Here is a 13,792-nt window from a genome sequence, read left to right as displayed (position 1 = left end):
TACAAGGACTAAGTGCTCAATCAACAATCCATTCTTTAAAACACAAAAAGCTAATAAAGTGTGTAGCTTTAATTTGAAATGGTTGCAAACAAACGTTTGCTTGAACTTAATTTCTAGAGAAATACATTCATTCTTTTTTAAGGTTGGCCATAATAGATATAGATTGACCAACTCTTAGTAAGATTATGCCCCCTATACCCAAGAGACAAATCCATTAAAACTTGAATGAATGTTTTAATGATTGCTTCTCTTTTGAAAAACCATCTTTAAATGAATGTGTGTTTCTCCAAGAGACAAATTCGCCTCTCTTGTGTTGTTTTTTCGACACAATCTTTCATGTGTCTATTCAAGGATGCAATACAATAACCACATAAAATTATCCCCTTTTTATTGAAAAAAATAGTTTTAATGTGTTTAAGATATATGGATTACTCTTTTCATTACCAAATAAAATGTATAGAATCCTATATTATCTAATTACTTATATATGATCTTATTGTAGGACATAAAAGTTCGTGTTAACCGGAATATCATCGACACTACAACATCTAGTAATCATATCAAAGAAGAGCTTAAGAGATCGGGGATGATGCAAACGAGAGTTTTTGTAGTCCACGTGGAGCAGAGTTTGGGAACTTGAGTTTTTGGCATGCATAGCCAACGAGCTGGGAATGATGAGCGAAGGATATGTGTGGATTCTCACTGATGCCACAACTAATATGTTAAACACATTCAATATTTCAACTTTGAGTTCAATGCAGGGAGTTTTAGGAGTAAGGAAATTGAATTATGCATGGCCTCAAATAGATTTTGATTCAAGAGTTCCTTCCAGGATCAAGATTGCTTGATCTTGGAAGGAACTCTTGAATCAAAATTAAAAATCAAGTAAAGAATTTCAAAGGATTTAGTTTGATTGTTGCAATTCTAATTAAACTCATTATTATTTTCTTTAAAAGAAAACACAAGATGGATCATCAACAACTTTATATTCAATTCAAGAAATCAAAGAGAAATTAATTTGTGCACAAAAAAATGCAATTTAATCCCAAGAATTATCCCAAAAAAATTTGAAATCCAAAAGAGTCATTATGTGTAATTCTAAAATTGGGAGAGATAAAATGAAGAAAGATGGAAATTTTGTATATAAGCAAGTAAAACAACTAATCTTGCATTAATTGAAATACTATGGGTAAATTGCTTCCAATATTGAACAAAAAAAATCAAAAAATTCAATAAAATTGAATTAAACATCGAACTCTTGATGCAATTTATTGATTGTTCTAACAAAAATTACATGAAAATCAAAGACTAATCAAACCCTAATTATAAAGAAAAATCTAATTAATCAAATCCTCAAAGAATGGAAGTGCCTAAATTTATACTAATTATTTTAAATGTTTAATTTTTGGTAGAGGTAAAAGCAAACTGGCGAATGACAATAAGTGATATTGGTTCCTAAGGAAGAGTTTAAGTTTTCATCAATAATTTATGTTTTATTTTCGTAACTCACGAATACTTTTAAATATTTCCTTTTATTTTGAATAGGGCTCGAACTAGTGTTTATTTAGTATTATATTTACTTATGCTTTTCTTTTTATACTTTATTATAAATTTTAAATGAATCTTTGAAATGTTTTCTTTTAATCTAAATAAAAATACTATATTTATTTGAATGGTAATTACCTCAACTTAAGTATAAAAGTTGGGTTGTTATACTAAATTTTCAATTTCAATAATTAATTAAACATTATTTTCATAAATATTTAATTAATCGCAATCTCCACGGAAAAGATATTCCTCACCCAAAATCTCAATCCACCCCAAATAATTCAAACATTAACAATTTAACCAAGATAATCAGTTTAAAATTGCCTTATTTTTGGGGTGTTACAAGTAAGTGGAAGGTTTTACGGCGAGATGAGAAAACTCTTGTGCGTTTTTCTTATTAAGAATGTCAATAATGTCCTTGGTGTTCGTTAGGCCACAGGTTAAATTAGTCGGTAAGAGAATTTCAAGGTTGTAACTAAATCGAATCGTATTCCCTTTACTTCAGATTTGATCATATTGTCGTTTAGGGTGTGACATCTATATTTTGAAAAATTATTAAAACTAGAGGCATTTTTTAAAATAGCAAAATAAATTAAAATATTTACAGGCTATAGCAAAAATTTGAATTTTATAGACACTACTAGACTCCTATCACTATTTTTGGTATATATATTGTAAATATTTGGTTAAATTTGCTATTTTTGATAATTGCTGAAAACTATATATTTTGAAATATTTCTAAAAATAGATATTATAAATTAGTTAAATATATAATTTTGAAATATTAGTAAATAAATATATAAATACCGTTTCAGTTATGATGTAATACTACTAATTGAAGATATTAAAGGATATGGATACAAGAAGAGATTTTGTTACAATTTTCTCACATTTAGTTGGAATAAAATTCAATAAACTAATTTGCAAAATACTAGAAATACCATAAATTGAAGGCAAAATAGAAATTACTAAAACGTCACCTGTCAATATTTTGCTAAAAAACGTATTCCGTACAAGTTTTGCTAATTACCCAACCGGGTGATAAAATAATTTTTCCATCTCATACAATTCCCGAAAAAGTTTCCTCCTATGAAGATCCAACGAGGTTACAATCGGACTGATCTCGTTTGATTTAATTTTTTGATGAATCAAACAGAGTTATAGAGAATAAAGGGTACAAATACATAAACAAATTTGCATCAAAGAGGAGCTCGTATATATTCACACCTCATGACTTCATCTCAATTGAACAAATCTAAATAGGTAAAAGATACATAGTATTGAAAAAAGAAATACTAACTAAATCTCAAATAATTATTTTTTTAAATTCAATTATTAGAGATTTAGTAAAATAGTTGATTAAGAAGTTTATCAAGTATAAACAATTCTTATGATTTTAATTTCTTTTTTTATCTTAAAATTTGCTATCTATAACGATTCTTCTCACAATCCCAAGGATCTAACGAAACAAGCCGAAACGCCGACTCCGAGAGCCGCAAAAACCGTAGGTACAAAGAAATCAAAACTGGACCAATTCACCATGTTCGCCGGCAAGCACAGAACATCGCCGGGAAGGTCGAGTGGGATCCTGATGTAGCCATCGCGGCCACACGATCTGGAGAAGGACGAATGGAGCGACGTTGCATTTGTGAAAATGAACTCCGGAGCGAAGGAGGTCACGGCGGCGGTTAGCGTTAATAGCGCTGTCCACTTAGCGGCGGAGCGGCAGTGCTGGGGATCGAGAGAGAAGCGGTGGAGGAAAGAAATGGCCATTACTGGAGAAGAAGGAAGAAAAAAGGGGAATGTTTGTGATGAGGGTGATCATGAATCGTGAATTGAGAGTTTTATTTGGATGTAGAGAGGGAAAATGGGTGCACGTTTAAGTAACCGTACGAAGAATGAAGAAGGAAGAAGGAAGAATAAAGAATGAAGAGGAGAAGATTCTTCTGTGTCTGATCGTGCTTAGTCGTGTCAGGTGGCCACGTCTTTCTTCCTCATTATCTTTGTTTTATACTAATTTTCAAATTTGCAGTGTTGCCAAAATAAGTACTTCTGATCTCTTTCAGCTTTGCTGTGTTCTTCATGGACTTATGTTTTCCCAACCTGACTTTCTAACCTTGTTGGGCCCGAGATGGGTGTTTGGAGATGTTAGGGTTCTTAGTTGTATTTTCAAAAAAATAAAAACTATTAACCTAACTTCTTCGTTATAGGCTTAATTACATATGTTACCTTATTTAGGTTATATAGGTCTCTTATTTATTTAGTCACACCAATGTAAAACATATCAATTCAATCAATAAAATAATAGTAAAGTAACATGGTATCAAGCCTTTAACCTAGGGTTACTGCATAGCCACAGCCTCCGCCGTGAAGCCATCTCTGCCATCGCCGCCGTGAAGCCATCTCTGTTGAGAAGCATCTCCAGATCCGTTCAACATTACATTCGCCATTGATCTGTCTGTAAATCAGATCTGACGCGATCGCCTCCGTCCAAAAATCCACGCGTCGGTCTCCTGCAGATCAAACGAACCCAGATCTGACGAACCCAGACGATTGCGCGTCAGCCTTCGCCCGCATCAGTTCGCAACTCCGATTTCGTCCGATAACCAGATCAGACGCGTTCGTCCCCGTCCAAAGATCCACGCGTTGGTCTCCTGCAGATCGGACGAACCCAGATCCGACGAACCCAGCTCCGATTTCGTTCGATAATCAACTCCGATCTCGTCCGATTCACTCTCAGCTCCGATTCACGTCCGTTTTCATCCGTGTCCGTTCGCAGATCTGATTCAAGTTCTGTCTTCATTCACATCAGTTCGCAACTCAAGACTTAAGACCCGATTCGCCCACGTTACAGTACTGCATACTCAGTTACTCTTACAAGTAGAATTCTTTTTCAGATTCAATGGAGAGAGACCACATTATCAGACCCATTAGCACAATACTTGATGGAACAAATTATATCACTTGGGCAAACCAAATGAAATTTTTTCTAATTAGGCGAAAACTATGGCGCATTGTAACCGGCGACATAACTAAACCAACTAAACAAGACAAAGACAAGGAAGAAGATAGCAAATTCATTGAACGCCTTGAAGATTGGGACAGTAAGAATCATCAAATTATCACCTGGCTTGGTAACACTTCTATTCATGCTATACATGAAGAATCATCAAATTATCACCTGGCTTGGTAACACTTCTATTCATGCTATACATGCACAGTTTGATGCATGGGATTTTCTCTCTACACGCTTTAAATCTATCGAATTAGCACATTACTATCAACTGCACAGTACACTAGTTAAGCTCCATCAGGATACTGGCCCGTCTGTCAATGAATATTTGGCAGCTCTTCAATCCATCTGGACTCTGCTTGATCAAGCTAAAATTAGCAACGACCACCTTCGTCTTATTAAGGTCCTTATGGGATTATGTCTAGAATATGAATCAGTCAGGGCTGCCTTACTATACCGGAGTCCCTTGCCCTCATTGGATGCTGCTATCCAAGAAATTTTGTTTGAAGAGAAGCGTCTTGGCATCAATCCCGCAAAACATTCTGATGTTGTCCTTGCAAGCACTTATCCACTCAATAGAGCATCAATCATGTTTTTTAAGAATTGCAAACTCTCTGGTCATAAATTTATTGATTGCCCTAAAATAGAGTGTAGGTACTGTCATAAACGTGGTCATATTTTGGATAATTGTCCTACAAGACCACCTCGACCTCCTGGTATGCCAACCAAAGACAAAAACTTTACTAAACCGGGTACCTCCTCTGTCGTTGCTGCTACTTCAGACAATTCAAACTCCCCCCTTCAGCTAAGTGATCTTCAAAGCCTATTTAATTAGTTAATTTCATCATCATCTGCTCTTGCTGTCTCACCAGGTAATCGATGACTTCTTGATTCTGCCTGTTGTAACCATATGACCTCCGATTTTTCTCTTATGTCCACTTCTAGACCTGCAAAATCCTTACCTTCTATTTATGTTGCTGATGGTAACTATATGAACATCTCTCATACTGGTACCATTGACACTCTTACCCTACATCTTCCTCAAACTTATTGTGTTCCCAACTTGACATTTAATCTTGTGTCTGTTGGTCAATTATGTGACCTTGGCTTAACTGTTTCCTTTTCCCCCAATGGTTGTCAGGTTCAGGATCTACAGACGGGACGGACGATTGGTACAAGTCGCAAAGTGGAAAGATTGTTTGAGCTCATATCTCTTCAACTTCCTTCCTCTTCCTCCATTTCTGCTTCTGTCACTGAATTTGACACATATCAGTGGCACCTTCGTCTTGGTCATGCTTCTTCTGAAAAACTTTGTCATTTAATTTTTGTTAACAATTTGAATAATCTTACTAAGTTTGTTCCTTTCAACTGTTTAAATTGCAAACTTGCTAAACAACCTGCTTTGTCTTTTTCCTAATCCACTTCTATATGCGATAAACCATTTGATTTAGTTCATTCTGACATATGAGCTTCTGCCCCTACTACTACTGTTCATGGATATCGTTACTATGTTTTATTCATTGATGACTACTCTCGATTTACATGGATTTATTTTCTTAAACATCGTTCTGAATTATCACGCACTTATATTGAGTTGGCTAACATGATTCGCACTCAATTCTCTTATCCTATCAAAATTCTTCGCACTGATAATGCCTTGGAGTATAAAGACTCCTCTCTTCTTTCTTTTCTCTCCCAACAGGGCACTCTTGTTCAGCGCTCCTATCCTCATACCTCTCAACAAAATGGACATGCTGAGCGCAAACATCGTCATATTCTTGACACAGTTCGTGCCCTCCTTCTTTCTGCCTCCTGTCCTGAAAAAATTTGGGGTGAAGCTGCTCTTACATTCGTCCATACTATCAATCGTCTTCCTTCCTTAGTTCTTCAGAATACCTCTCCTTTTGAAAGACTATATGGTACTTCTCCCAACTACTCTAACCTTAAAGTCTTTAGGTGTGCCTGCTTTGTTCTTCTTCATCCTCATGAACACACTAAGCTTGAACCACGGGCACGTCTTTATTGCTTCTTTGGCTATGGCACCGAACATAAAAGTTTTCGTTGTTGGAATCCTCTTTCCAAAAGACTCCGTATATCTCGTAATGTCACATTCTGGGAACATACTATGTTCTCTCGTTTGTCCTCCTTCCACACCTCATTCTCAAGTCCTCACCCTTTCTTTACAGATGCATATGTTGAACTTTTTACTGTTTCTGAAACCACTCTGGATACTGAGCTTACTCAATTTGCACCTGCTCCTGCAACCTTGAACCAACCGCCTGTCTCCAATGATGTTCCTGAACCTACTCCATATATTTCTCTTCGTCTCTCTACTCGGGTAAGAGAACCTCCCACTCATCTCTCTAATTATCACTGTTTTTCCGCCATTGTTTACCTTGTTGAACCCACCTCATATCAAGAGCCAGTACTTACCCTTTATGGCAGACAACAATGAATGATGAATTACATGCTCTTGAAAAGACGCACACTTGGGACTATGTTGATTTACCTCCTGGTAAAAGACCCATTTGATGCAAGTGGATTTACAAAATCAAGACCAAATCTGATGGCACTATTGAGCGCTATAAGGCCCGTCTTGTTGCAAAAGGATACTCACAAGAATATGGGATTGACTATGAGGAAACTTTTGCTCCTGTTGCTCGAATGACATCTGTTCGCAGTCTATTAGCTGTTGCTGCTGCAAAACAGTGGCCTCTTCTTCAGATGGATGTCAAGAATGTCTTTCTTAATGGGACTCTTTCTGAAGAAGTTTACATGAAGCCACCCCCTGGTATTTCTTCTCCTCCTAACAAAGTATGTCTTCTCCATCGCGCTTTATATGGCCTAAAACAGGCTCCACGAGCATGGTTTGCTACATTTAGCTCCATCATTACTCAACTCGGCTTTAACTCTAGCTCTCATGACACTGCGCTCTTTACACGACAGACACCCCAGGGTATTGTTCTTCTCCTTCTTTATGTTGATGACATGATTATTACTGGTAATGATCCACAGTTCATATCCAATCTACAACATTATCTTGGACAACATTTTGAGATGAAAGACCTTGGATCTCTCAACTACTTTCTCGACCTTGAAGTCTCTCGACACGCTCTGATGGTTATTTGTTATCTCAAGAAAAGTATGTCTCTGATCTTTTAGCTCGCTCAGGCATCACCGACTCCAACACAGCTTCGACATCATTAGATCCCAATACCCATGTAACTCCTTTTGATGGTGTTCCGCTTGAAGATGTGAACTTGTATCGACAACTTGTTGGTAGTCTTATTTATCTAACAGTGACTTGTCCAGACATTGCATATGTTGTTCATATCGTCAGTCAATTTATGGCTGCTCCTAGAACCATCCATTTTACTATTGTGCTACACATTCTTCGTTATGTCAAGGGAACTTTGGGACATGGCCTTCAGTTCTCCTCTCAATCTTCCCTTGTGTTGTCTGGGTATTCTGATGCAGCCTGGGCTTAGTTGTATTTTCAACAAAATAAAAACAATCATTTTATGAAACTATACAGATTGGGCTTAGTTGTATTTTCAACAAAATAAAAACAATCATAAAATGAATGTTATACATATTAAAAGGAAGGAAAGTTTTATCATTTCACCAAAATAGACACAATTGCTAGTTTCACAAAAATTAATACAACTTAAAATATACTTATTTTTCTATACCTAGCTCAATTTTTAAGAGAAAAATGTATGTTATACCATATAAAACTTTTGAGGCTTAATTGCAATAGAACCATAAAATAGACCAACATGGATTGAATTTGATGTGGAATGAAATAGGCATCGCAATATGAGGTTAAAGCAAGATCAAAACACAAACACCTCCAAATGAATTAATAATTAACATAACAAAAACAATTGAGATATGGAAAATGCAATGCATACACTTCAAAGTCAACCTAAAGGGATTGAATTTGTTTGTCTCTCAATGTAGAAGTCTATAAAGGCCAACAAAAGTGAAAAATCTTGACCGTACCCATCCATTTAAAGAAAACAAAATACGTTAAAGAACCATACACCAAAACTTTACATCATTACTTTCTAGCTAATCGATTCAATATTACACCATAAGCATATGAATCAAATAGTTAAAGAATTGTGTCTAATGATAAATTTTGTAGCAAAAGAAAATAACTATAAGTATCGTAGATCTATTAATGTGAGATAAGAAATGAAAAGAGATTGGAGTAGAAAAAAAGTTAGCAAGAGAAAACTATGGCTTCCATTTTCATATTTGGTATTCTACAAATCACAAATATTTAAAGAGAAGTATAGAGATGAAAAATTCTTACCTACACATTACAAACAATTCCTCGTATAACCACTTGTTTGGAAATGAAATAAGGGTAATTATAATTGATAGCCGCCATTTTAGGAATAATAATTAAGGATATAGCACAATTTTAAAAAAATTGCAAATATAGCAAAACTATCGTTGATAGACTTGTATTGATAATAAACTCGTATGGTCTATCAGTGATACATCAATATTTGTAACATGGTCTATCGATGATAGACTACTATCATTGATAGAATTTGACAAATTTTACTATATTTGCAAATTTTTAAAAATGTTGCTACATGCTTAATTATTTTGAATGTAATTGTTACATTTGCAACTATCCCATAAAATAAAGACAAACAAACATAATGGATTTAAATTAGTGGGTTGTTTTAACACCTTACAAACCAATGACGACAAACTTAATGTGGAAACTTTGAGCAAACGGTAGTTTGGTGAGAATATCTGCAATTTGTTCAATTGCTGAAATATGTCTAACAGATAACTTTTTCCTTTTGTATAAAATCTCAAACAAAATAGATGTCAAGTTCAACATGCTTTGTCTTGGAGTGTAATATAGGGCTTGCACTAAGATGCATTGCACTTTAGATTATCACACCACAAAATAGAAAGATGAGGCAAATTAATGCATAAGTCATTCTAGAGAGAACAAATTCATACCAGTTCAGTTGCTAGAAGAGCAAGGCAACAATATTTAGTTTCAATACTAGACCTGGAAATGATAGGTTGTTTCTTGGAACCTTAAGACACAAAAGTCATAAGTTGATTTTCTATCATTTGGGTCAAAAGTCCAATCCACATCAAAACCAACTAAAGATAGATTATCAGACTCGTTGAGCCATAAACCATGAGATAGTACACCTTTAAGGTATCTTATACTTCTTTTCACAAGTTGTCATGTGCATTTTTTGGAGAATGCATAAATTGACAAGCTTTATTGGACACTATATGATATCTCAGGATGAGTAAGTGTAGCATACTTGAAAGCACCAACAACACTTTTATACATATGCACATCATGAAATGGTTCCCTTTGAAAGACAGAAAGAGTAAATGGTCACTTACCGTAGGTGTAGAGATAGGTTTAGCTTTAAGCATTTTTTCCCTTTGTAACAGGTCAGTAGTATATTTAGATTGAGATAAAAACAAAAGGTCAGTACTATTTGGGTATGAAACATCAACTCCAATAAAGTAGCTCAACTTTTCCAAGTTCTTAAGTGCAAATTGACTGTTTAAAGAGTGACTTAAAGAATTAAAGTATTTCTCAGAACTACCAATAATAATCAAATCATCAATATAAATCAAGACATAGCAGCAAGATGTGGGAGTAAAAATGTATTAATAAAGATGTATTAGCCTTAGAAGTTATAATCCAAGAGAATGTAAACTTGAGCTCAACTTTTCATACCATGCTCGAGGGATTTGTTTAAGGCCGTAAAGTGCCTTTTTTAAATGAAAAATCATAGGATAAGTGCTTTTGAACTTCAAAACCAAATGGTTGCTCCATATAAACATTTTCATCTAAGGTGCCATGAAGGAAAGCATTATTGACATCTTACCGACGTATACTCCACCCTTTCATAATTACTATAGTTAAGAGCATTTGAATAGTAACATGTTTCACAAACTAAAAGTTTCATTGTAATCATACTAGGTGTTTGATAAAAAAATTTAACAACTAAACATGCTTTATATCTAGCAATAGACCCATCTAAATTCCTTTTTATCTTAAAACCCCACATGCAACCAACAATTTTATGATTTAGGATTTTGTGGAATAAGTCTCCAAGTATCATTTTTTTGTAAAGCTTCAAACTTTTCTTCAATAGCCTTTCTCCAATGAGGATGTTTAAAAGCTTCATTGGCATTACAAAGTTCAATTTGAGTATAATCAATCAAAAAGACTTTTTGGTTTGAAAATACCATGCTTACTCCTTGTTACCATGGGATGAGATGATGTAGATTGTGGTTTAGTATTCATACCATAATTGGTTTGGTGTTGTGATTCCACAGGACTTGGAGATTGAGTAGTCTTCAATGCTAACATCATTATGAAAGCCAACTTGAGTACTTGTCTCTAAAGGATATACAATAGTAGGGTTTAGATGATCAATGTTATCCGAAGCTGTGTTAGTGTGTTGCCTAACCTCATTATGGTTGATAAATAATGATTGAGTTATTAAGTAAAGTGATGGAGATAGGACAATTTTTTATTTGGAGATGTTGGAATGATATGAAAATGATGCATATGGGAATGACTTTCATCAAATAATACATGTTTGAAAATTAAAAGTCGACCATCTAAAGATAGACATTTGTACCCTTTATGTGAGGTACTGTATCCTAGGAAAGTACATGGTGTGGATCAGAGAGACATTTTATGAGATTGGTAGGGTTGAAGGTAGGGATAACATTTGCAACCAAAGACTCTGGGGGAAAGAAAGTTAGGTTTTTCGCCAATAACTTCTCCAATGGACTTATATTATATAGGATCGGGGCAGGTAAGCAATTTATGAGATAGACACTAGTGGAAAAACCTCCATCTGAGAATGATAGAGGTAAAGTAGCTTGAGATAACAATGTAAGACCCATTTCCATAATATGTCGTCTATGTTTTCTTTCAACTATGCCATTTTGTTTTGATGTATAAGGATAATTTATTTTATGTTTAATGACATGTTGGTCAAGGAAAGGTATGAAGTTTAAATTCAGTACCACTGTTCAGTTTGGAGACTTTTGATTGATTAATCTAGAGACTTTTCAACATGAGTTTTTGAATTTTTGAAAAGCTAGAAAGGCATCAGGCTTGGAATGTAAAAAATATATCCAGATGTATCTACTATAGGCATCAACAACACTTATGTAATATCTAAAGCCATTAATTATGAGATATGTTAAATGCATGAGCCCACAAATCACAAGCAATGAGTTGTAAAAAGATGTGTATATTGAGTAAGGGAGTGGGAAAAAGGGAGGGCATGATGTTTACCCAATGCACATGTTTCACAAAAGTTCATTTTATTTATAGTGCCAGAAAAACGATTAAAATGTTTCCAAACACCTTTAACAGTAGGTAAATGGAGATGACCTAGTCTTATATGAACAATTTGCAAGGTACGTCATGTTTGAAATATGATGAAAAACTTGATTTATGTAGGGCAGTTAAACAGTGAAGAATGTGACATTTTCTTTAGAAAAGGAAACAAGAAGGATACAAAATGGGCCATAGTAATTACTCAAGAAGCAAGTTGGGGACTCTGTATGTTAACAACAATTATAAGATTAATATGATGGTTGCTGTTGATAATTCAAGTTAGACTGAATTGTAGCACCACATGCTGTGACATATGAGTGAAAAAAGGTATGGAAATTCTTCATTTAAAAGGGAAGATATTAAAATGTTAAGAAAATTTTATATATTGAATCTAAGAACCATGTTGAAATAGGAGACTCAAATGACTCAACCCTAAGAACCCAAAACCAATATGGTCTCAACCTTCAAGGTAAGTTGGATAACAAATTATTTAGTTAAGTTGGATAACAAATTATTTAGTTAAGTTCGATAACAAATTATTTAGTTGTTTTAATAAACATGGAGTCTAACAAAACTTTGAAATTTCATTAACCATTGATCTTCAAAACATTCCACAAGCAAGATAGATTAACCTTTACTTGGATGTTCCAAATATTCATGAATTCTATAACAAAAATACACAAGAAACAAAGCTTAAAAGCTTTCGATCTTTAAAAACCAAGATTCTACGTTTTCAACTTTCTAGTCTATCTCAAATGTGAGAAATATGACACTATATATAATAGACATTGTAAAAGGACACACCCTTTCATCTAATTGTCTAGGTTCAACAAAAGCTTTTCAAGTCCATCCATGAACGGTACAAAATTTGAATACAATACTTTTTTTTATACATCTAATATTAAATATATGGATGGATATGAATTTTCAAGTTCATTGTGACTTTTGGATTATCTTCAAGCTTGGAAGGTTAGTTGCAACTCTTCACCATAACTCGGAGACTTAGCTTGAAACTTGAAAGTATTCATTAATGCTTATGCTAATCATTACTAGTAATTTGCATATCATTGGCCTTATACAAACTCATTTAATAAAAGTATTCATTGTATACTTAGACCAATTTAAGTTATTACTTTAAACATAATCCATCTATATGTTCACGACATATTATTAAAGCATGATCATGAAATAACCGTTGATTTTTTTCATAATGGATCTGTTTGCATGAAATTTTTGAATAAATTTAATTCGTGGAGTTGAACTAGTATTAATATTGGTTGGTTGAATGCGTATGCTTAATATGAAGAAACAGAGCACGTGATGTTATTGAAGTTGAAGTCTTGGAAGAATGATTATATCTTCAAAGAAGCTTCAATCTTAGAGGATGGTCGACTTTAGGAGTTAGGAAGTCTTCTAACTCTTGGGAGAATTCTCTCTAGACCTTCTAGAGTAAAAAATTTTCAATTTTTACAAATGAGAAAAACTTATATATTTATAGAGTTCTCTAGTGGGCTTTATAAGTTTGAGACTGGTTGGTTTATGAACCAGATTCATGGGCTCAACCACATGGATTTGGGTCAAATTTAGCCTTTGGGTTCAATTGAACTTAACTTAAGTAAATAATATTTAATTGAATCAGAATAATTAACTTGATCCAATGGTTATGATAAAAACATGTGACATTATCAGAATTAGCTAATTTATGTTTTCAGTTTTAATTTGGGACACGTGTCAATTATTTTAATTAGTCACAAATTTAATGATTTATACTTTTCATCATTAATTTAGTAAATGATGTGACAATTTCTGATTAGTCTAAAAATTTCATATTCAACAGGATCACTATAATCATTGCACGCAGTGAC

At 34.1% G+C, this 13,792-nt stretch overlaps 2 protein-coding genes across 2 annotated transcripts; one reads left to right on the top strand and one right to left on the bottom strand.

Moving 5' to 3' along the window:
* Positions 1-2,975: 2,975 nt before the first annotated feature.
* On the bottom strand, positions 2,976-3,351 carry LOC105435838. The gene has a single exon (XM_031886633.1). The coding sequence runs from the start codon at positions 3,319-3,321 to the stop codon at positions 2,992-2,994; it is 330 nt and encodes a 109-aa protein (XP_031742493.1). The 5' UTR covers positions 3,322-3,351; the 3' UTR covers positions 2,976-2,991.
* Positions 3,352-4,706: 1,355 nt separating this feature from the next.
* Positions 4,707-5,396, top strand: LOC116404496. The gene has a single exon (XM_031887010.1). It carries the CDS (start codon positions 4,707-4,709, stop codon positions 5,394-5,396), a length of 690 nt encoding a protein of 229 aa, XP_031742870.1.
* Positions 5,397-13,792: the final 8,396 nt, after the last annotated feature.

This window comes from Cucumis sativus, chromosome 6, assembly GCF_000004075.3.
Source record: "Cucumis sativus cultivar 9930 chromosome 6, Cucumber_9930_V3, whole genome shotgun sequence".
Classification (NCBI taxonomy): domain Eukaryota; kingdom Viridiplantae; phylum Streptophyta; class Magnoliopsida; order Cucurbitales; family Cucurbitaceae; genus Cucumis; species Cucumis sativus.
The sequence above is the reverse complement of the archived record's forward strand: the minus strand, read 5'-3'. Positions and strand labels throughout refer to the sequence as shown.

Bases quoted from the DNA above. Each gene is read 5' to 3' on its own strand.
- LOC105435838 (XM_031886633.1), bottom strand. From the start codon at position 3,321: ATGGCCATTTCTTTCCTCCACCGCTTCTCTCTCGATCCCCAGCACTGC.
- LOC116404496 (XM_031887010.1), top strand. From the start codon at position 4,707: ATGAAGAATCATCAAATTATCACCTGGCTTGGTAACACTTCTATTCAT.